This window comes from Anomaloglossus baeobatrachus, chromosome 9 (genome assembly GCF_048569485.1).
Source record: "Anomaloglossus baeobatrachus isolate aAnoBae1 chromosome 9, aAnoBae1.hap1, whole genome shotgun sequence".
Classification (NCBI taxonomy): Eukaryota; Metazoa; Chordata; class Amphibia; order Anura; family Aromobatidae; genus Anomaloglossus; species Anomaloglossus baeobatrachus.
The window spans coordinates 36,763,038-36,788,449 of NC_134361.1; the positions used below are offsets into that span (position 1 = coordinate 36,763,038).

General features: G+C 43.7%; 1 protein-coding gene across 2 annotated transcripts in view; it reads right to left on the reverse strand.

The window, feature by feature from the left end:
* Window positions 1-4,738: 4,738 nt before the first annotated feature.
* Window positions 4,739-25,412, reverse strand: part of TMEM91 (transmembrane protein 91) — a 92,561-nt gene continuing 71,887 nt past the window's right edge. For both annotated transcript variants that reach the window (XM_075322554.1, XM_075322555.1), the window contains 3 exons: window positions 23,621-24,285; window positions 11,452-11,595; window positions 4,739-5,280 (listed from right to left, as the gene is read on the reverse strand). In XM_075322554.1, the coding sequence (XP_075178669.1) occupies window positions 5,122-5,280; window positions 11,452-11,595; window positions 23,621-24,007 (690 nt within the window). In that variant the 5' untranslated portion in view covers window positions 24,008-24,285 and the 3' untranslated portion in view covers window positions 4,739-5,121. The remainder of the gene's footprint in view (window positions 5,281-11,451; window positions 11,596-23,620; window positions 24,286-25,412) is intronic.

Consider the following 25,412-nt stretch of genomic DNA (forward strand, 5'->3'; position numbering starts at 1 on the left):
ACGTACCCCGGCTGATCAGACATAAGGACAGGCCAGCAATGTAATAATAGTGGACAACCCCTTTAAAAAATAAGTAAATGAATGAGACAGAGCTCTTTTTTTAAATCCAGAAACAGCGACACTCTTGGCCATGTGCGGTACTGCAGCTCAATTTATCAATGGGACTAAAAGTGCAATACCAAATCCAGACTGTAGACTAGAGTGGTGCTATTTCTTAAAGAAAGGGTCAATTCCTTGCAGATTACTATGGACCACTTATGTCATTGTGCGTCATCGATGGTGGAGGGTGCGCTATTGCCCTGCGCTCGCTGCGCTAATCCCGAGTAAGCACTTTGTCATCCAGATAATCAGGGATAAACTGCGGCTTCTTAATTATATCCACTCAAGGGTACGGGGAGAATGGAAAGTGTCAGTAAGACGTTTCTGTACAAGTTCATTATCCTTGAAAGTGTCATGCTGGAATGCCGGAGGAAGGACGCGTCACACCGGAGGCTCAGAGAGCAATGTCATCAGCACAGCCATGTCGTCAAATATTAATATCGGTTCACTAATTAGCATTATGTATTGGACACAATGTATGAAATGTGCAGAGGTTTATGTGGAAGCTGTCACTATGCCGAGAAGAGGAAATACAGAAGTCTATGTGGCACTGCTGTCAGGGGCGAAAACAAATAAGGGGTCCAAACTTGTGTATGAGCTGCCAGCCCCGCACTACCGGCCAGCTACAATTATAGGGACCTAGCTATTGCCAATGAGAGGTAAAACTGGTTATTAATATGGTGTCATTCATTTCACAAAGACCAATTAATATTCTGTTCCCCTTCCTTATAGATCCACTGAATATATGGTGCGGGCCTGTGAAGCTCCACTAAAGGCTTACTCCTATCTTACAAACTGTATTTCTCTAGGATTTGCCATCACTTTATAGTAATGTGTCACCACAAATTACCTATAATTAGGAGTTTACAGTATATCAAATGCATTTTTTTCCTGTACAGTGACTGATAACACTTCTTTATACAGTGGATAACACAGAATTCATCATTTACAATACATGAATGTCACAGCTCACCTCCTCCTCTTCGTGTACAATGACGGCTAATAGCTCTATATACAATAGATAACACAGGATTCACCATTCACAATAGGTAATATCACAGCTCACCTTCTCCCCCTCCTGTACAATGACTGATAATACATAGTTAACCATCCACAATAGGTGATGTCACAGCTCACCTCCTCCTCCTCTACAATGACTGATAACACCTCTATATACAGTAGATAACACAGAATCCACCATTCACAATAGGTGATGTCACAGCTCACCTCCTCCCGCTCTTGGACAATGACTGATAACACCTCTATATACAGTAGATAACACAGAATCCACCATTCACAATAGGCGACATCACAGCTCACCTCCTCCCGCTCTTGGACAATGACTGATAACACCTCTATATACAGTATATAACACAGAATCAAATATCCACAATAGGTGATATCACAGCTCACCTCCTCTTCCTACTGTACAATGACTAATAACACCTCTATACAGTAGATAACACAGAATCCACTATCCACAATAGGTGATGTCACAGCTCACCTACTCCTTATGTACAATGACTGATAACACGTCTATATACAGCTGATAACACAGAATCCAGCACCCACAATTGGTTTCATCACAGCTCGCCTCCTTCTCCTGTACAATGACTGATAACACCTCTATATACAGTAGATAACACAGAATCCACCATTCACAATAGGCGACATCACAGCTCACCTCCTCCCGCTCTTGGACAATGACTGATAACACCTCTATATACAGTATATAACACAGAATCAAATATCCACAATAGGTGATATCACAGCTCACCTCCTCTTCCTACTGTACAATGACTAATAACACCTCTATACAGTAGATAACACAGAATCCACTATCCACAATAGGTGATGTCACAGCTCACCTACTCCTTATGTACAATGACTGATAACACGTCTATATACAGCTGATAACACAGAATCCAGCACCCACAATTGGTTTCATCACAGCTCGCCTCCTTCTCCTGTACAATGACTGATAACACCTCTATATACAGTAGATAACACAGAATCCACCATTCACAATAGGCGACATCACAGCTCACCTCCTCCCGCTCTTGGACAATAACTGATAACACCTCTATATACAGTATATAACACAGAATCAAATATCCACAATAGGTGATATCACAGCTCACCTCCTCTTCCTACTGTACAATGACTAAGGCTATGTGCCCACGCTAGAATGTCCCTGCGGATTTTTCTGCCTGAAAATCCGCGACTTTCGCGGCAAATCCGCACCCGCGGATTTGCCGCAAATTTACCGCGGATTTGCCGCGGATTTTGATGCGGATTTCATTTTTTTTTTCCCCCATTCAAAACCAAAAATCCGGACCAAATCTGCACCAAACAATTGACATGCTGCAGATTTTTCCGGATCAAAATCCGCGGCAAATCCGCCGCGGAAAAATCCGCAGCATGGGCACAGCATTTCCAAAATGCCATTGAAATGGCTTGGAAGTGCTGCTGCTGCAGATTTTCGGCAAATCCGCGGTAAATCCGCGGCAAAATCCGCGGCAAATCCGCGGTAAATCCTGTAGCGTGGGCACATAGCCAAATAACACCTCTATACAGTAGATAACGCAGGATCCACCATCCACAATAGGTGATGTCACAGCTCACCTCCTCCTCCTATACAATGACTGATAACACCACTATATACAGTAGATAACGCAAGATCCAATATTCACAATAGGTGATATCACAGCTCACCTCCTCCCCCTCCTGTTCCTGTACAATTATATTTCCTCCAATGAGAGCATGCTTATTAAATACGTCAATATAATTCCATATGGTATGAGTCAGTCTATTGCATCTAATGTCCATGAACCCAGAAAGTGGCTGTGTAATATTAAGCCTAATAGTCAGTGTAAAAATTACAGTTTTTTTTAATGTGCTATGAAAAGGTAAGATAAATCCATTTCTTATAAATACAGTGCCTTGCGAAAGTATTCGGCCCCTTGAATTTTTCATCCTTTTCCCACATTTCAGGCTTCAAACATAAAGATAAAGATAAAAATGTTCTGGTGAAGAATCAAGAACAAGTGACACAATTGTGAAGGTGAACAAAATTTGTTGCTTATTTTAAACATTTTTAAAAAATAAATAACTGAAAATTGTGGCATGCAATATTATTCATCCCCTTTACTTTCAGTGTAGCAAACTCACTCCAGAGGTTCATTGAGGATCCCTGAATGATCCAATGTTGTCCTAAATGACTGATTATGATAAATATAAGCCCCTGTGTGTAATGAAGTCTCCGTATAATGCCCCTGCTCTGTGATAGTCTCAGGGGTCTGTATAAAGCACAGAGAGCATCATGAAGACCAAGGAACACAACAGGCAGGTCCGTGATACTGTTGTGGAGTAGTTTACAGCCGGATTTGGTTACAAAAAGATTTCCAAAACTTTAAACATCCCAAGAAGCACTGTGTAAGCGATCATATTGAAATGGAAGGAGTATCATACCACTGCAAATCTACCAAGACCCGGCCATCCATCCAAACTATCATCTCACACAAGGAGAAGACTGATCAGAGATGCAGCCAAGAGGCCCATGATCACTCTGGATGAACTGCAGGGATCTACAGCTGAGGTGGGAGAGTCTGTCCATAGGACAACAATCAGTCGTACACTGCACAAATCTGGCCTTTATGGAAGATTGGCAAGAAGAAAGCCATTTCTCAAAGATATCCATAAAAAGTGTTGTTTAAAGTTTCCACAAGCCACCTGGGAGACACCAAACATGTGGAAGAAGGTGCTCTGGTCAGATGAAACCAAAATCAAACTATTTGGGCACAATGCCAAATGATATGTTTGTCATAAAAACAACACAGCTCATCACCCTGAATACACCATCCCCACTGTCAAACATGGTGGTGGCAGCATCATGGTTTGGGCCTGCTTTTCTTCAGCAGGGACAGGGAAGATGGTTATAATTGATGGGAAGATGGATGGAGCCAAATACAGGACCATTCTTTAAGAAAACCTGTTGGAGTCTGCAAAAGACCTGAGACTGGGACGGAGATTTGTCTTCCAACAAGACAATGATCCCAAACATAAAGCAAAATCTACAATGGAATGGTTCACAAATAAACAAATCCAGGTGTTAGAATGGCCAAGTCACAGTCCAGACCTGAACCCAATCGAGAATCTGTGGAAAGAGCTGAAAACTGCTGTTCACAAACGCCTCCATCCAACCTCACTCAGCTCCAGCTTTTTACAAAGGAAGAATGGGCGAGAATTTCAGCCTCTCCATGTGCAAAACTGATAGACACATTCCCCAAGAAACTGTGCTGTAATCGCAGCAAAAGGTGGCGCTACAAAGTATTAACTTAAAGGGGATGAATAATATTGCACGCCCCAATTTTCAGTTATTTATTTTTTTAAAAAAAAGTTTAAAATAAGCAATAAATATCGTTCTCCTTCACAATTGTGTCCACTTGTTGTTGATTCTTCACCAGAACATTAACATTTTATCTATGTTTGAAGCCTGAAATGTGGGAAAAGGTTGAAAAGTTCAAGGGGGCCGAATACTTTTGCAAGGCACTGTACCTGATGTAAACAAAAGGCCGTTGTGTATTTTAGCTACCGGTAGCTACTAAAAAGAAGAAACATGAATAAAGAATCTTTCCGCTGATTTCTGGAAGATATGAATTTAATCAGGTTCTTTCTGTCCACATAGTGACATAACATAGAAAGTATCAGGCAGCCATTAATAATCGTCCAATAAATAATCATTGCAAAAGAACGAAATATGAAGAATATCAATTTCCAATGGATCATCAGGTCCGGTGACTGAAGAGATATGTCTGGACTTGACCCAATACAGGACAGAAGAAGAAGACAGTGCGAGAGATGAGCAAGACGAGGATGGTCCGGCCGGGTCATGAAGGATTAAAGTGCATCCAATGGAAGGATCTGTGTACGAGTCCCAGTGGGTCTCCAGTGTAGGGGATCGGTGGTCCGTTCCTACAGAAGGTCCTATGAAGAGCGGTGATGTTCTTCAGGAAGTGTCTCCTAGGTCGGTGCCCTGTTAGACAAATAGGCAATGAGGGCCACCACCGCACCCACATAGGTGCAGATGCCAAGGAAGATAGACAGAACAGCCAGGAGAAAAGTTTGTCTGGAAGCCACACTTGCCCCGTGGTAGTCACCTTGAGCTGAGGCCTTGTTGGTCTGTAGAGAAAGGTAAGAGTCCATTATCAGAATGTAAAGTGTTCACGATACCCCCACAACATTTTTAGGCCATACCACATGCCAACTTCACACCTCTACCATGCGGCATTTTGATACACCAAAAACCTCGCCACACCCTAAAGACTAGCCAGTCTGGTCAGAAGAATTTCTAAGTATGGTCTATCAAGAGTCCTCTCAGTTCTTTTACGGGATGAAGGTAGCCATGAAGCTTTTCACCTAATGCTCAGTGGGCCGACTACTATTCCTTCATGCAGTTCGATGGAGCATGCATGTACTCTGAATTGGATTTCGAAAGCAATGGGCATGAAAAACTCAACATGTCTGATCCGTCTATCTCAACATCATATGGCAGGGGAGAGTTGGGAAGTGATCATTTTTAAGTCATACCCCATGCCAACTTCACACCTCTACCACGTGCCCAGAATGGGCATTTGGATACACCAAAAACCTCGCCGCACCCTGGAGATTTGACAGATCCTGTCTGAAGAATTTCTAAGCATGGTCTATCAAGAGCGGTCTCATGTCCTTCACGGGATGAAGGTAGCCATTAAAAAGCTATTGACCTAATGTTCGTTGGGCCAACTACTATAACGATTTCTAAAGGACTGGGCATGAAAAATTCAACATGTCTGATCATTCTATCTCAACATCATCTGGTAGAGAAGAGCATTGGGTGGCCATCATTTTTAGGCCATACCTCTACCATGCCTCCTGATTGGGCTTTTGGGTACACCAAAAATTTGCCGCATCCTGGAAACTTCCCAGCTCCTGTCTGAAGAATTTCTAAGCATGGTCTATCAAGAGTACTCTTGGTTCCTTTACGGGGTGAAGGTAGCCATTAAGAAGCTGTTCACCTAATGCTCTTTAGACCGACTACTATTCCTTCATGCACATGCACTCTCAGTTCGATGGAGCATGCATGTGTTTTGAATTGGATTATGAAAGCAATGGGCATGAAAAACTCAACATGTCTGATCCTTCTATCTGAACATCATCTGGCAGGGGAGCGTTGGGTGGCCATCATTTTTAGGACATACCTCTACCATACCTCCTGAGTCGGCTTTTGGGTACACCAAAAACTTTGCCGCATCCTGGAGATTTGCCAGTCAGTCCTGTCTGAAGAATTTCTAAGCATGGTCTATCAAGAGTCCTCTCAGTTCCTTTACGGGGTGAAGGTAGCCATTAAGTAGCTGTTCACGTAATGCTCTTAGACCAACTACTATTCCTTCATGCACATGCACTCTCAGTTCGATGAAGCATGCATGTGCTCTGAATTGGATTTCGAAAGGACTGGGCATGAAAAACTTAACATGTCTGATCCTTCTATCTCAACATCACCTGGTAGAGGAGAGTTGGGAGGCCATCCTTTTTAGGCCATACCCCATGCCAACTTCCCATCTCTACCACGCTTCCAGAATGGGCATTTGGGTACACCAAAAACCTCGCCACACCCTGGAGATTTGCTAGCTCCTGTCTGAAGAACTTCTAAGCATGGTCTATCAAGAGTCTTCTCAGTTCCTTCACGGGAAGAAGTTAGCCATTATTTAGTTGTTGATCTTATGCTCGTTGGGCTGACTACTATTCCTTCATGCACATGCACTCTCCGTTCAATACAACATGCATGTGTTCTGGTTGGATTTCGAAAGGACTGAGCATGAAAAACTCAACATGTCTGATCCTTCTATTTCAACATCAACTGGCAAGAGAGCGTTGGGAGGCCGTCATACACAATATGGTTGGCCAGGGCTGCTGAAGTTAATGGGATTGGCAATATTAGTGACTGTGATATACCCCAGTGTTGTGGATGATTGGTCACAGAGAAGCTATCTAATGCTTCTAGAGATCTTCACGAGCACATTTACCCAGCACTGAATGTAGATGATATCTATTCATAGACTGTAAAACTCTGCTCTAAAATCAACTTATGCTTTCAGGACCGTTTCCACTCATGATATTTTTATGCATAGATGTACATAGCCTCCCAGAGTCCCCCCGGCTATAGCGTGAGTGGCATCCATTATGCATGTGGTGAACCACCGCCTGGTCCACAGCGCGCTGGATGAAGGGAGTTTACCGGGCGGAAAGGACATTTTAAATGCAGCCTTTGACCTTGAAATAGAAGCATTGTTCATATACTAAAGATATAAGTGACAATTAGTGCGATGAACACTGGCTAGTGAGCGGCTTTCTGGGTTGCAAAGCTTTTTTCACAGTCTACTCTGTCTATCCTGCTATTGATATATTTTGCAAATTCCTATGGATTCATGGGTTGTAGAAAGTTTATACATTTTTTGTCTACTATGGCCACCAAGAGTGTGCATATACAGTATGTAGACAATGCACCTTTTATATGGTATTCGAGAGGGCTGCACATTAGTGATGAGTGGGCACTACCATGCTCGGGTGCTCGGTACTCGTAACTAGTGATGAGCGGGCACTACCATGCTCAGGTGCTCAGTACTCGTAACTAGTGATGAGCGGGCACTACCATGCTCAGGTGCTCAGTACTCGTAACTAGTGATGAGCGGGCACTACCATGCTCAGGTGCTCAGTACTCGTAACTAGTGATGAGCGGGCACTACCATGCTCAGGTGCTCAGTACTCGTAACTAGTGATGAGCGGGCACTACCATGCTCAGGTGCTCAGTACTCGTAACTAGTGATGAGCGGGCACTACCGTGCTCAGGTGCTCAGTACTCGTAACTAGTGATGAGCGGGCACTACCATGCTCAGGTGCTCAGTACTCGTAACTAGTGATGAGCGGGCACTACCATGCTCAGGTGCTCAGTACTCGTAACTAGTGATGAGCGGGCACTACCATGCTCAGGTGCTCAGTACTCGTAACTAGTGATGAGCGGGCACTACCGTGCTCAGGTGCTCAGTACTCGTAACTAGTGATGAGCGGGCACTACCATGCTCAGGTGCTCAGTACTCGTAACTAGTGATGAGCGGGCACTACCATGCTCGGGTGCTCAGTACTCGTAACTAGTGATGAGCGGGCACTACCATGCTCGGGTGCTCAGTACTCGTAACTAGTGATGAGTGAGCACTACCATGCTCGGGTGCTCGGCACTCGTAACTAGTGATGAGTGAGCACTACCATGCTCGGGTGCTCGGTACTCGTAACTAGTGATGAGTGAGCACTACCATGCTCGGGTGCTCGGTACTCGTAACTAGTGATGAGCGGGCACTACCATGCTCAGGGGGATCAGTACTCGTTACTAGTGATGAGCGGGCACTACCATGCTCAGGTGCTCTGTACTCGTAACTAGTGATGAGCGGGCACTACCATGCTCGGGGGCTCGGTACTCGGCAAGAGCAGTTGGATGCTTGGATGGGCACAACTCGAGTACCTGAGTATTATGGAAGTCAATGGAGAACTCAAACGTTTTTCTGGATAATCTTTTGGAAAAATACTTGAGTCTCTCTTAAGGAATACTGAGCTCTCGAGCATGGTAGTGTCGTGGGCGGGGAGGAGGGTGTCAGCACACTACGCTCACCCCCTTCTGCTCGGGTCCGGCGGCCGCTGCTCAGTGGTGGCTCGAGCTGTAGGCCGGATCCCGGGGGTTTCTCGAGCGGCACTCCTCGCCCGTGAGTGAAAGGGGTTTTTTGGGTGTGGGGATGATTGTTGTCCGTGACGCCACCCACGGTTGTGGTGATTTCACCACCGCTGCTCAATACGGGGATCCCGGGGATGGTGATGCGGAGCAGCCAGGTGTTGTGTTGCCCCTCCATGGGCAGGGGTTGGTGATCCCGGGGCCCGGTGATGGTTTGGGAGGTGCGGGGCCTGGTGGGCGCAGGGACGCGGGGGCAGCATTGTGCCTTGCGGCACTGTGGTACTCACTCAGCCTGAGACGTGGACACAGTTTTACGGTAAACCAAACGGCTGGTAGGACGGTCCCACAGACGGCTGCACCTGCACTCCCGGTAGGTGACGGTGATGTCCCTCTTCCTTGCACCTATGGTTGACTTGTGGTAGCGGTGGATTCCCTCCGGTTACCCGCTCCCCGGCTTCAATCTGGGCCAGAGGAGCCCTACACTTTGCCCGCAGGCGCTGGCCCTGAGAAACTGGTGCCGTGGCGGTGGCGGTGTCTCTCCGATTCAGGTTGGGCTGTTGCCTTCAATCGGGACTTGGTTGTTGGGGGATCTACGTCCCCTTCACTGACGGATTTGGCAAATTTGGCGACTCCTAGCCTTGCCGGGGTCCGAGAGGCCCCTGCCCTGGTGCTGACTGTCCTTCGGAACACTGCTCCAGACCACCGGGCACACAGCCAACGGGGTCCTTCCAGGAACTTCCAAACGGTCCCCCTCCAGACAGTCACCGCCGTCGCTGACCTTGCTGATCTGGCCCTACACAAAGCTGGACCCTTCAGGCTTTCCTTCCTTCTTGTCACCTCACTTGCTTTTCTCCTTTACCACTTTTCTGCTTTCACTCCTTGTTTACTCTCTCACTTTAGCTCCTCACACTTGCCCTGCCTGGGCTAATCTGCCTGGTTTCTCCCGCCTCCAGAGCTGTGACCTCCTCGGTGGGCGGAGCCAACCGCCTGGCCCACCCCCTGGTGTGAATCATTAGCCTCTGGAGGAAGGCAACAAGGATTTGTAGTTTAGCTGTGATGTGCCTACCTGGGGTGTGGGGTGTGGTGGTGTTGTGACCTGTGACCCCTGGCTTGCCCAGGGCGTCACATTAGTGCTCGCTCATCACTAGTTACGAGTACTGAGCACCCGAGCATGGTAGTGCTCGCTCATCACTAGTTACGAGTACCGAGCACTTGAGCACGGTAGTGATCACTCATCACTAGTTACGAGTACTGAGCACCCGAGCATGGTAGTGCTCACTCATCACTAGTTATGAGTACTGAGCACCCGAGCATGGTAGTGCCCGCTCATCACCAGTTACGAGTACTGAGCACCCGAGCATGGTAGTGCCCGCTCATCACTAGTTACGAGTACTGAGCACCCGAGCATGGTAGAGCCCGATCATCACTAGTTACGAGTACTGAGCACCCGAGCATGGTAGTGCTCGCTCATCACTAGTTACGAGTACCGAGCACTTGAGCACGGTAGTGATCACTCATCACCAGTTACGAGTACTGAGCACCCGAGCATGGTAGTGCCCGCTCATCACTAGTTACGAGTACTGAGCACCCGAGCATGGTAGTGCTCGCTCATCACTAGTTACGAGTACCGAGCACTTGAGCACGGTAGTGATCACTCATCACTAGTTACGAGTACTGAGCACCCGAGCATGGTTGTGCTCACTCATCACTAGTTACGAGTACTGAGCACCTGAGCATGGTAGTGCTCACTCATCACTAGTTACGAGTACTGAGCACCCGAGCATGGTAGTGCCCGCTCATCACTAGTTACGAGTACTGAGCACCTGAGCATGGTAGTGCCCGCTCATCACTAGTTACGAGTACTGAGCACCTGAGCATGGTAGTGCCCGCTCATCACTAGTTACGAGTACTGAGCACCCGAGCATGGTAGTGCCAGCTCATCACTAGTTACGAGTACTGAACACCCGAGCATGGTAGTGCTCGCTCATCACTAGTTACGAGTACTGAACACCCGAGCATGGTAGTGCTCGCTCATCACTAGTTACGAGTACTGAACTCTTGAGCATGGTAGTGCCCACTCATCACTAGTTACGAGTACTGAGCACCTGAGCATGGTAGTGATCGCTCATCACTAGTTACGAGTACCCAAGCATGGTAGTGCCCGCTCATCACTACTGCACATATGATGGCTCCTTCACTCTATAGAACACACAATTGAAATCCAACCCAAAGGTCATGAGTGGCTCAGGATGGACCCATAGCCCTGACTAATGATTAGAACCAATTTGGCGTTTCCTCTCTCCATAGGCTGCAGTGGTATCGAACAGCTCAAGGGTCAAGTGGATACGAGTAAATCTGTGCCAGGCTGTAGTGTCTTGGAGGGGGTCGGGGTCCCGGCACAATATGAGCCATTGCTGTAGACCCCCCTCTCCCGTATATACACTCCTGGGGATGTGCTACCATACCAGTTCTGTACAAGCTTAGAACACCTCTGAACCATTGTTTTCTCTACCCCATTTTTTTGTTTTCTGTCTTTCTCTTACTCTGTTTTCCAAATCAAACAGCGGTAAAAATTCACTGTCACCGGTTCTTACCTTTTGTGATAGGAAGAAAGCAGCGATGCCCAGGGGCCAGAAACAGCACAACATGGAGAAGACCGCGAGTCCCAGGTAGTCCTGCGGCAGGAGCAGAGAGAAGTGACTCTCACTGTCTGTGTCACTGTCACTGGACGAGTCGTTCTGTGGAGATAGAAGGGGGCGATAATCAGACGTATAACAATGGCGCGTCCACTTATAGGTACACAGGTAGCCTGACGGATATTGTGAGCAGACATATAACAAAACTGCAATTAGTTTGGGTACTGGAGATATCCCCGGTGGCATAAAGTACTAATCAAGTTTCTGATTCTACCCTCAGTAATCTATCATAGTAAAAGGGTTAATGACGTGAACACTGGTAAGGTGTTTATTGTTTATATGCCGGGTGGTCTAGGGGTTAATAGAGATATCACTGGTGGTGTAAAGAAGTCAATGAGTTAATGGTTAATGGTTCCTACTTGTTGGTTTAGTGTCTGATGGCCTAGATTACAAAGGGTATTCATTTTTTTTTTATCCCTGGTGGTCTAGGGTGGTGATGGGTTTAAACAAACGCCTGGGAAAAATTCCTGGTAGTACGCTATAAGGTAGTGAACGGGTTATTGGTTTCTCCTTAAGTAGTCTAGTGAGTGAAAACATTAATGTAGTCATCTCTAGGCTGGTAAAGAGTTTAATGTTTATATACCTGGTGGTCTAGGGTGTTGATGGCGTTAATAGTGTGATCCCTGTTGATATAAAGTAATGAATAGGTTAATAACCCCCACCTAGTTGGTCTAGGGTAGTGGTAGTATTATTGTAGTCACCTTTGGCGGTGACTATATCCCTGGTGGTCTAGGGTGAAAAATTAATGGGAAAAATTCCTGGAGGTATAAACGTATATATATTAATATAATTAATATTAATATAATTAATAATAATTATAATTAATATATATTAATGGTTTCTCCTTAGGGGATTTAGGGTAGGGAAGATGATGATGTAGTCATCTCTAGGCTGGTAAAGAGTTTAATGTTTATATACCTGGTGGTCTAGGGTGTTGAAGGAGTTAATGGTGTTATCACTGTTGATATAAAGTAATATATAGGTTAATATCCCCACCCGTAGGTCTAGGGTAGTGGTAGTATTATGGTAGTCACCTTTGGTGGTATTCACTGGTGACTACGTATATCCCTGGTGGTCTAAGGTGAAAAATCCATGGGAAAAATTCCTGGTGGTATAAAGTTATAAATGGGTTAATGATTTCTCCTCAGGGGGATTAGGATAGGGAAGACGATAATGTAGTCATCTCTAGGCTGGTAAAGAATTTATTTACCTGGTGGTCTAGAGTGATGAAGGAGTTAATGGTGTTGTCCCTGTTGATATAAAATATAAAGTAATGAATAGGTTAATAGCCCCCGCCTTGTTGGTCTAGGGTAGTGGAAGTATTATTGATGCCACATTTGGTGGCTATATCCCTGGTGGTCTAGAGTGGTGAAGGGGTTAATGGAGAAATTCATGGAGGAATAAAGTAATAAACACGTTAATGGCTCCTCTCTTGGGTAGTTTTGGGGTTAATATAGCTGTCTCTGGTAGTCTAGGCTGACAAAGGGTTCATGATTAGATCACTGGAAGTCTATGGTGGCGAAGAAATTAAGTGTCATGCTATATAAAAAAGTGAATGGGTTAATGGTCCCTTACTTGGTGGTCTCGGGTTAGGGGTAATGTAGTCATCTCAGGTGGTTTGGGCTTGGGAAGAACTTTATCTTTATATCCCTGGTGGGCTAGGGTGGTGAAGGAGTTAATAGTGGAATCTCTGTTGGTCAATAGCAGTGAAGGAATTATTAATAAAACCCTGGTGGGCTAGGGCACAAAATGGACCAGATGGGGTTGGAGAGAACCACAAAACCCCCATATTGGTGTATAGGGACTTGGCAAATATCCCTCTTTTGCTAGGAGAAAGGATTGGAGGGGGGTGGGGGGGGATCCTAGGACCGGCGTGTTTGTTTTCTTGCCTATACCCCACATGACATACTTAATGGTGAACATATGGCCTTCCTCTGTGGGATGCTCGTTATATAGGTCTCGAGTCTTAAACGGCCCAGATAATCCCCCGATGTGGCGGCATCCATACACTACAATGCATGGCAGCTGCGCCTGCCGACTGCCGCCCTCGCACCGTAATTACATGATTGATTCGTTTCATTAGTCTCATTCCTGACTAAGTGGTAAAATTAAAATACCGTGTAACGGGCTCCATTCCGGCTTCTGATGCCCAATAGGCTTCTAAATGTGCGGCCGGCCTGGCAGCGATTCTTCATTAACCACTCTACAGTTCAATGTTATTTTATTAGTTGGCTATCGGTAAACAGTCATGATGGCAGAAGATGAACAAGCAGGGGATCTGGGACTGGATCGGGTGCTTATTTTACTGGGGGTGTCTACCATAAGACAAATGAATGGTCAAATAGTCAGAAGCCATGCTTGACCAGTATGATTGCTTCTCCTATCTTTTAATTTCACCCTTGTGCACTCAAAGTACTAAGCATAGTTCTTAATAGTGTTCATTAATTGTAATTTTTCTGCCGCAATGTGTACGTATGTGTTTGTATATTGCTACATTGCGTATTTGTGCACCTGTACATTAATTTAATACAAAAGATGTGCAGGCTGTTTTTTCCTTTTCAATAACAAAACAATACAAAAAAGCGTACTCTGTTCACAGCATGATGCTCTACCCATCAACCAGTAGGATCATTTCTCCCTCCTATTACAAGAGTGTCAGGGCAATTCTTCAATGGTTTGTTCATCTATTGATTCAGCTTATTTATCACAAAAGGCTGCTGAAACCAGAAATATACTCAATTTCACCCTTGTGCACTCAAAGTATTAAGCATAGTTCTAAATAGTATTCATTAATCGCAATTTTTATGCCACACTGTGTATGTACATGTTTGTATTCATTTAATACAAAAGATGTGCGGACCGGTTTTTCCTTTTCAATAACAAAAGAATACAAAAGATGGCCATGGCATACTCTGTTCACAGCATGATGCTCTACACATCAACCAGTAGGATAATTTCTCCCTCCTATTACTACAAGAGTGGCAGGGCAATTCTTCAGTGGTTTGTTCACCTATTGATTCAGCTTATTTATCACAAAAGGCTGCTGAAACCAGAAATATACTCAATTTCACCCTTGTGCACTCAAAGTATTAAGCATAGTTTTTAACAGTACTCATTAATCCCAGTGTACTGACACATTGGCATGTATATACTTGTATATTGACTACATAGCGTATTTATTCACTTGTACATTAATTTAATACTAAAGGTGAGGGAGCTCTATTTTTTCAATATTAAAACAATGAAAGGATGATGCTCTGCCTGTCAACTAGTAGGATCACTTCTCTCTTGCATTACTACAAGAAGGGCAATTCTTCAGTGGTTTGTAAATCTATTGACTCAGCTTATTTATCACAAAAGACTGCTGAAACCAGACATATACTCAATTGCACCCTTGTGCACTCAAAGTAATAAGCATAGTTCTTAATAGTATTCATTTATCGCAGCATGCTGGCACATTGGCATGTATATGCTTGTAAATTGACCACATAGCGTATTTGTACACCTGTACATTAATTTAATACTAAGGGTGAGGGGGCTCTATTTTTTCTTTTTCAATAATGAAAAACTACAAAGCACGTTGCTCTGTCTGTCAACCAGTAGGATCACTTCTCCTTTGCATTACTACAAGTATGGCAGGGTAATTCTTCAGTGGTTTTCAAATCAATTGACTCAGCTTATTTATCACAAAAGGCTGTTGAAACCAGACATATACTCAATTGCACCCTTGTGCACTCAAAGTACTAAGCATAGTCCTTAATAGTATTCATTAATAGCAGTGTACTGACACATGGTGCATGTATATGCTTGTATATTGATCACATAGCATATTTGTGCACCTGTACATCAATTTAATACTAAGGATGAGCGGACTATATTTTTTCCTTTTCAATAATCAAACAATGCAAGGATGATGCTCTGTCTGTGAACCAGTAGGATCGCTTCTCTTTTGTATTACTACAAGAGGGGCAGGACAATTATTCAGTGGTTTTCAAATCGATTGACTTAGCTTATTTATCACAAAAGGCTGTTGAAACCAGACATATACTCAATTGCACCCTTGTGCACTCAAAGTACTAAGTATAGTCCTTAATAGTATTCATTAATCGCAGTGTGCTGACACATTGTGCATGTATATTCTTGTATATTGATCACATAGCATATTTGTGCACCTGCACATCAATTTAATACTAAGGATTAGCGGACAATATTTTTTCCTTTTCAATAATAAAACAATGTAAACATGATGCTCTGTCTGTGAACCAGTAGGATCGCTTCTCTTTTGTATTACTACAAGAGGGACAGGGAAATTATTCAGTGGTTTGTAATTCAACTCACAAAAGGCTGCTGAAGCCAGAGAAACTCAATTAATTGCACCCTTGTGCACTCAAAGTACTATGCATAGTTCTTAATAGTATTCATTAATCGCAGTTTTGCTGCTGCCCTGTGTATGTTATACTTGTATATTGGCCACATAGTGTATTTGTGTACCTGTACATTAATTTAGGTGAGAGAGCTCAATTTTCTCACTTTCAATAATAAAACAATGCAAAGTATAATGTTCTTCCTGTCAACAAGTAAGATTGCATCTCTTTTCTATTACTACAAGAGGTGCAGGGCAATTATTCAGTGGTTCAAATCAATTGACTCAGCTGATTTATCACAAATGGCTGCTGAAACCAGACATATACTCAATTAATTGCACCCTTGTGCACTCAAAGTACTAAGCATAGTTTACAAATAGCAAGCTTTATTTTTAAAACTTTATAGAGATGTTACAGCTGATTCTGATGGACCTTACAGACTATACCATACATCACTATGGGGTTATGCTCTCTCAAGCATGCACTAATTGGCCTATTTCTCGTGGAGGACGAAAGAGACAATTATCCTGTGCAATTTTTTCGCTCCCAAAAGTGGTTGTCTCTATTTAGAAAAATGCCAACCATTGCTCCGACAAATTATATAGACCTATGTAAATCGTTATCAGCAGTAAGAACTAGAAATGCCCCCTATGGACAGAACTATGAATACATTGTAGAAATTTCACATTTTACAATTATTTTAAAATTGATGTATTAATATTTTTTTTCCTTTTAATAATCCCTACTACCTGGTATACAACAGCGGAGGATCAATCCCGGAGCCTGAGGCAAACTACATACAAAACTCCTCGGCACATTTTTTTTTAAAGATATGGGATTTGCAACAGCAAAAAAAAAAAAAAGGTTAAAAGCGTCTCGTTTGTTACGGAATCTACTATAGAATTCACTTTGAAAAAGGCAACATCCATCGATGCCTGATAATATGAAAGGCTGCACAACACGTAAATAGCACGGGTTTGTTGCTTTGGACAGACCCATCTTTATAGCACAGTATTGAAATGGGGAGGAGGGAGACAAGCAGCTGCCGGGCACCTCTTATCTCCTGGTAGAACAAAGACCATACCACATCATCGCTTCCCCGCATTTGCTGCCATCATCCAGAGGCCCCTATAAATATTAGATTCTCATCCGAATACACCATTTACCTAATGTTTACGGGCAGCATAAAGGGTTTTCCTGCCTTGTACTTGTATTGCTATACTGTCACAGGTGACAGACAGTCATGTGGTTTCTGGCCATAGAAGGTCACAGTGTTTGTCTGTGCAGAATGCTCCCTGACTTTCCATTGTTCCTGCTGTCAGTATTCATTGGTATAGGTATCTCTCCCCCTTTTGGACCCAGCAGGAGCTCACCTTCCACCCAGCTGCTGATCATGAGCATTCTCTTGGTGCTTAAATACCTCTTCCACCTGGACTGGTGCTGGTGATATTTTTCAGTTTATTCAAGCCTTGGTTGCAAGCAGGTGGCTTGTACTCCTCTGTAGTATTGTTCCTGAAACTTTGCTGAACTTTTACCTTAGTCATCTGTGGATAAGTAGTTCATGCTTTTCCCCCTGTGTGTCCTCCTTGTGTCTTCTATATTGTTTAGTGGGGTTGATGAAGAGTTCATCCCATCCATTCCCTATTTAGGGTCCAGCACTAGGAATACCTAGGGTCAGGTATCTGGCTCGGCACATAGGTGCGGAACCTATCTAGGGTGGTGAGAGACCCCAGGAACTAGCAGTAGGTTTGGTCAGGGGTCACCATCTTCCCTTCCCTAGAAATAGGGTTTCCTTTCCCTTTCGCAGTTCACTTGGTACTTTCCCGTACATAGCATGACATATACACAGGGATTATGCCTTAAATGTCTGATAAGTAGGGGTGCCACGTATAGAGAACACGAGTTTCTCCAGATCTATCTATCTATCTATCTATCTATCTATCTATCCCTCTATCTATCTATCCCTCTATCTATCTATCTATCTATCTATCTATCTATCTATCCCTCTATCCCTATCTACAGCAGATGTAGGTATTGAACACATTACCAATATTTTCTATTAAATATATTTCTCAAAGTGTTATTGACATGAATTTCTACCAGATGCCAGTAACAATCCATCCAATCCACACAGGCAAAGAAATCAAACCATAGATGTAGATAATTTATGTGTAATAATGAGAAATGACACAGGGAAAAAGTATTGAACACCTGAAGAAAGAGAGGTGCAAAAAGCCCTGGAAAGACATGACACCAGCTGAAATCTATAAGTTATTAGAACACAATCCTGAAACTTAGAAGGGGTGGGGTGATGTTGTACAGAAAACTAAAACACAATGGAGGGGAGAAAGCATCTACTGTCTCAGGGAGGGCAGAGGAAAGAGGCTATAATTAAAGGAGGAGCGTGCATGAAGAGATACGTTCAGGATAGAAGCTGTGCTAGTACACAAGCAAGACACTCTCACATGAGAAAACTCTGCAAACTGCATATCATGTGGTCTGAAAATATATAAATGAATGAAGATTGTGGATTGATACTTAGTGCAGTTTTATTAAATAAAGGTAACCAATGCAAAAAAACATCTAAAATATCCATAGACTTTAATTTAATAACTGATAATAGCAGTCATATACAAGTGCATCTCAATAAATTAGAATGTCATCAAAAAGTTAATGTATTTCAGTAATTCAATACAAAATGTGAAACACATATATTATATAGAGTCATTACACACAGCGGGATCTATTCCTATATATTATATAGCGTCATTACACACAAAGGGATCTGTTATGATCCGGAACCATAGAAGACCACTATAAAGCATTGGTAAAAGGTGACAAGAGCATTGGCAACTAATCTGGCCGCCATCTCCTTACTAACCATCAACACTATAAGTAGCCAAGGGGTGAACTAACATCCTGTGCACCGCGAACCCAGCCGGAGAACTAACTATCCTAAAGGAAGGAAGGATGAATAACTCTCTGCCTCAGAAATAGACCGCAAAGGTATAGCAAGCCCCCCACATTCAAAGACTGCGGTGATACAGGAAAACACAATACATAAATAGATGATAGGATTAGCAAAAGGTGAGGCCCTACTGACTAAATAGGACAGGATAGGAAAGGGGCTGATGGTGGCCAGAGAAAAACCCCGCAAAAATCCAACAACCTGATAGTACAAAAAGCCCTCAGATCGCTAGATCTGAACTCCGTCCTATACCAGGCGCCCTTGTCAAACCAATGTACAGAAAGCAGGAACCATACAAATTCAAGAAGCAGCAAACACATAGACTTATAGGAGCAATACTCCAAACATAGCTGCAGGGAGCTTCCCAGCTAAGCAACTGAGAGGGAAGATCCCTGCATGCAAATAAACTGACAATAACCACAGTAAATGACAAACTCAGATAAGAACAAAAAGAACCAAGCAACAAATAAAGAGCCAAGCACATATCTGGGGTAGATGTTGTCTGGAGCAGGATGAAGCAGGCTGGTGAACAAAGAACAACTAAAATCCGGCACCTGCTAGCAGACCAGGGTTTAAATAGGCAGAGAGTTAGTAATGGAAACGTCCATTGCTCAACACACCTGGTCTCTGACCAAACCATTCCTGGCCACAAGAGGGAGCGTCACAGCAGCAAAAGCATAACTGACATTCACAACAGGGATCTATTTCTATATATTATATAGAGTCATTACACACAGAGGGATCTATTCCTATATATTATATAGAGTCATTACACACAGAGGGATCTATTCCTATACATTATATAAAGTCATTACACACAGAGGGCTCTATTTCAAGTGTATATTTCTGTTAATGTTGATGATTATGGCTTACAGCCAATGAAAACCCAAAAGTCATTATAATTACCATAAAACACCTGCAAAGGCTTCCTAAGCATTTAAAATGGTCCTTTAGTCTGATTCAGTAGGCTACACAATCATTGGGAAGACTGCTGACTTGACAGATGTCCAGAAGGCAGTCATTGACACACTCCACAAGGAGGGTAAGCCACAAAAGGTACAGGAATAGATCCCTCTGTGTGTAATGACTCTATATAATATATAGGAATAGATCCCTCTGTGTGTAATGACTCTATATAATATATAGGAATAGATCCCTCTGTGTGTAATGACTGTGTATAATATACAGGAATAGATCCCTCTGTGTGTAATGACTGTGTATAATATATAGGAATAGATCCCTCTGTGTGTAATGACTCTATATAATATATAGGAATAGATCACTCTGTGTGTAATGACTCTATAAAATAAATAGAAATAGATTCTCCTCTGTGTGTAATGACTATATAATATATAGAAAAAGATCCCTCTGTGTGTAATGAGTCTATAATATATACAAATAGATCCCTCTGTGTGTAATGACTCTATATAATATGTGTTCCACTTTTATTTATATATTGAATTACTGAAGTAAATTAATTTCTTGATGATATTCTAATTTATTGAGATGCACTTGTAGTTAGTAGATGTTTCTATTGCATTTAGGTGGCACACTGCTAGAATTGTTTATAGGGGCTGCGGTGTCTCATGAGCACAAAGTCTCATTTGCAAACAGAGGAAGAACGGTGTTAACCCTGTGGTGGGTCATTCACACTGCTTGCTCCACAAGGCACCGACAGGAACACTTTTGTTTAAAAAGAATCAGCAGGTTTATGTCAGCAACACATAAACCTGCTGTCCAGCAACAGAATATAAGCCCTTTTCTGTCTTCAAGGCACATAACACATTATACAGTCCGTTTCACTCTTGGCACGCCCACTCAGGTTTGGATACGACTCTCTGAGGTATCCCAGTGGAGGTATCTCACCCTCCACTCACTGACACAGTACACACAGCCGTTCTCTCAGAGGTTTCTTCCTTGAGGCATAACCTTCACACACTGATTATGTTCCAAAAAACAGTCTCCATCTTAACACATGAGACACACCCTTACCAGACCCGTCCGGTTCTCCAGCTATCCTTAAAACCTGTCCCTGGAATGCCCTTATAAACCAGAGCGGACATCCAGGTTTACGCCACCTTCGTGATACATACCCTCCGCCATGTTACAATGCTATATACTGATTGTTTGATCTCCTTTTGTGACAGGAATTGACCGAGAATGTACAAATTTCCATACAATTATACATCTGCATCTCCATGACATATATCACATAGAAAAGCATTACTAATGGGGCTGAAGTGCATGCCAGGGCCCCCCCCCCCCCCCCCCCCCCCCCCGTCTGTGCCTCCACCGTCCCCGGCTCGCTTGGTATCAGCCTGTAAATGACCTGACAATTGTAGGGCAGCCAAGCGTACAGGCACTGTCTGTCAGACACAATGCAAATAACACCGCCATGCTGAGCACAACACTAGGACCCAAACTAATACAGCGACAAACGGGGGAAAATGACGCTCCTGGACTCCAGGAAGAAAACTGTAAGTGGCCCCCTCATACTATATGTCATTCACAATAGTGGTGTCTTCATATTTTGGTACATGTGAATTTGGGCCCCGCCAAGCACCAGACGTTGGGTTCGACAGATACCCTACACCCTCTATAGCCATGTCCCTGGCAACAAAGATGATGGCGATAATAAAACAAGAAGGTTTAATAAAACTAGTGCAAAGGGAAAACTCAAGCAAATAATCCGACTACTCCTTTAATTCTCGAAAGGGCCTCTGAAGAATGAAAAATGAACCCTATGGAGCAGTCTCTAGGCTGTGGAGGCATTTTCTAAATTTCTCATGGATGGTCCAATTCTAAGGACATTGGTCTGGTCCTGTCAATGGTCAGAACAAAAAATGAGTGATGTGTCCAACAGAAGTATCGCCTATATGGTAAAAACACAATGCAAACTAACAACAGCATTGGAACGACCCAACGAAAATGGAAGAAACTGTATTTTGGGAGAGGGTCACATGACTTCATCTGTTTCAACCTTTGTACACAAGGCAGGACTTGTTGTCAGGGGCGGATTATTAATTGGGTGGTTTGTGTCTAAAGATTTTATCTATCTATCTATCTATCTATCTATCCATCTATCTATCCCTCTATCTATCTATCTATCTATCTATCTATCTATCTATCTATCCCTCTATCTATCTATCTATCCCTCTATCTATCTATCTATCTATCTATCTATCTATCTATCTATCTATCCCTCTATCTATCTATCTATCCCTCTATCTATCCCTCTATCTATCTATCTATCTATCTATCCCTCTATCTATCTATCTATCTATCTATCTATCTATCCCTCTATCTATCTATCTATCTATCTATCTATCCCTCTATCTATCTATCTATCTATCCCTCTATCTATCTATCCCTCTATCTATCTATCCATCCCTCTATCTATCTATCTATCCCTCTATCTATCTATCTATCTATCTATCTATCTATCTATCTATCTATCTATCCCTCTATCTATCTATCTATCTATCTATCTATCTATCTATCTATCTATCTATCTATCTATCTATCTATCTATCTATCTATCTATCTATCTATCTATCTATCCCTCTATCTATCTATCCCTCTATCTATCTATCCCTCTATCTATCTATCTATCTATCTATCTATCTATCTATCTATCTATCTATCTATCTATCTATCTATCTATCCATCCCTCTATCTATCTATCTATCCCTCTATCTATCTATCCATCCATCTATCTATCCCTCTATCTATCCCTCTATTCATCCATCTATCTATCTATCCCTCTACCTATCCCTCTATCTATCCCTCTATCTATCTATCTATCCCTCTATCTATCCCTCTATCTATCCCTCTATCTATCTATCCCTCTATCCATCTATCTATCCCTCTATCCATCCATCCATCTATCATCTATATCTATCTATTCTACCATATTCTTGGGACCATCATACTGTGTGTGGAGGGCTGTTGGGATATCATACTATGTGTTGGTGCGCTGTGGGGATGTCATACCACTTGTGGGACATAATACATTGTGTGTAAGGGACTGTGGGGGCAGCATACTATATTCTAAGTAATGTAGGACATCTTATTATGTGGTGCTATCAAACTTTGTGGGAGGCTATGAGGGCTATCAAACTATACAGGGGAGCTGAAGGGCTATCATCTTGTATGGGGAGCTGTAGGGGCCATCATACTGTGTAAAGGAGCTGTAGGGGTCATCATACTGTATAGGGGAGCTGATGGGGCCATCATACTGTATGGGGAAGCTGTAGGGGCCATTATATTGTGAGGGGGAGATGTAAGGGCCAGTATACTGTGTGACTGGCTGTAGGGGCCATCATACTGTATGGGGGAGCTGTTAAGGCTATCATACTTTGTGGGTGAGATGTGGGGCCATCATACAGTGTGGGGTAGCTGTAGGGGCCATCATACTGTGTGGGGGAGTAGTAGGGGCCATCATACTGTGAAGGGGAGCTGTAAGGGCCGTTATACTGTGTGAGTGGCTATAGGGGCCATCATCCTTTATGGGGGAGCTGTAGGGGCCATCATACTGTATGGGGGAGCTGTAGGGGCCATTATACTGTGTGAGCGGCTGTGGGGGCATTAAGATATTTTTTCAAAAATACAGGAAAAAGTGACAGAAAACATGGCGCAGCGTTTGACTGCTATGGTGATATCATGAGTTTTGTTAGATGTTAGGGTCAGCCTGCTACGTCAATATGGGCAGAGTCATACAGAATGGTGCACATACCTCCATATCTAGAACTTCATCATCCCGCACATCACAGGACACAGTATGAATGTCTTTTTCTGGGGTGTACTTCTTGCAGATATCTGGGCTCCCCTGAGTATCTACAAATGTAGTCTCTGAGTAGTCTTTCCCCTTCCAGACCCGGGGATCTGTTGCTTTCCAAAAAGAGACATCCGCCACCTTCCCACCCCCCGAATCCACAGTCCTCCGGAGGCTCCCTGGATCCAGAAACTGCTGGGGTATTTCTCCGCCTTGATGTGTGCGGTGTGGAAGACATTTCCAGAGGAATCCTTCACCCCCACCATCTTTAGAGAGTAGAGGGGTTAGCATACCCGTCCCCATCGACCTGTCCAGTAGGGGGTGCTGTAACTCATGTAGGTACTCCATTACTTCTCGGTATTACTGTAGTCTCCAGAGGGTTCTGGGAGAGGCCATTGTCCTATAAGCAGAGCTTTGTACTTGGCCTTGTCTTAGTTCTTATTTTCAGACTCTTCCTTAATTCTCTGCTACTCGTAGGAAAAAATATTCATGATTTCTGAATTGGGCTGTCAGCGGTAAAGACCTGGTGGATTATACACGGCAGACGGGTCGTGGTGAGGAGAAAGTCCAGAAGTCATTCATTGTTGGTGTCTTTTCGTTACCTAAAAGATTGAGGCCAAAATTACCTGTAGACAAAAAGGGGGAGAGAAATAAAATGATGAACCAGGCAACACATCAAAGTTCATTTTTAGGAGGCAAATATTACTGTCCTCTCTGCCTGCCCTAACCTTCCAGTCTCTGCACTGTCTGCCCTAACCTTCCAGTCTCTTTACTGCCTGCCCTAACCTTCCAGTCTCTGCACTGTCTGCCCTAACCTTCCAGTCTCTTTACTGCCTGCCCTAACCTTCCAGTCTCTTTACTGCCTGCCCTAACCTTCCAGTCTCTTTACTGCCTGCTCTAACCTTCCAGTCTCTTTACTGCCTGCCCTAACCTTCCAGTCTCTTTACTGCCTGCCCTAACCTTCCAGTCTCTTTACTGCCTGCCCTAACCTTCCAGTCTCGTTACTGCCTGCCCTAACCTTCCAGGCTCGTTACTGCCTGCCCTAACCTTCCAGTCTCTTTACTGCCTGCCCTAACCTTCCAGTCTCTTTACTGCCTGTCCTAACCTTCCAGTCTCTTTCCTGCCTGCCCTAACCTTCCAGTCTCTTTACTGCCTGCCCTAACCTTCCAGTCTCGTTACTGTCTGCCCTAACCTTCCAGTCTCTTTACTGCCCACCCTAACCTTCCTGTCTCTTTACTGCCTGCCCTAACCTTCCAGTCTCTTTACTGCCTGCCCTAACCTTCCAGTCTCTTTACTGCCTGCCCTAACCTTCCAGTCTCTTTACTGCCTGCCCTAACCTTCCAGTCTCTTTACTGCCTGCCCTAACCTTCCAGTCTCTTTACTGCCTGCCCTAACCTTCCAGTCTCTTTACTGCCTGCCCTAACCTTCCAGTCTCTTACTGCCTGCCCTAACCTTCCAGTCTCTTTACTGTCTGCCCTAACCTTCCAGTCTCTTTACTGCCTGCCCTAACCTTCCAGTCTCTTTACTGCCTGCCCTAACCTTCCAGTCTCTTTACTGTCTGCCCTAACCTTCCAGTCTCTTTACTGCCTGCCCTAACCTTCCAGTCTCGTTACTGCCTGCCCTAACCTTTCAGTCTCGTTACTGCCTGCCCTAACCTTCCAGTCTCTTTACTGCCTGCCCTAACCTTCCAGTCTCTGTACTGTCTGCCCTAACCTTCCAGTCTCTTTACTGTCTGCCCTAACCTTCCAGTCTC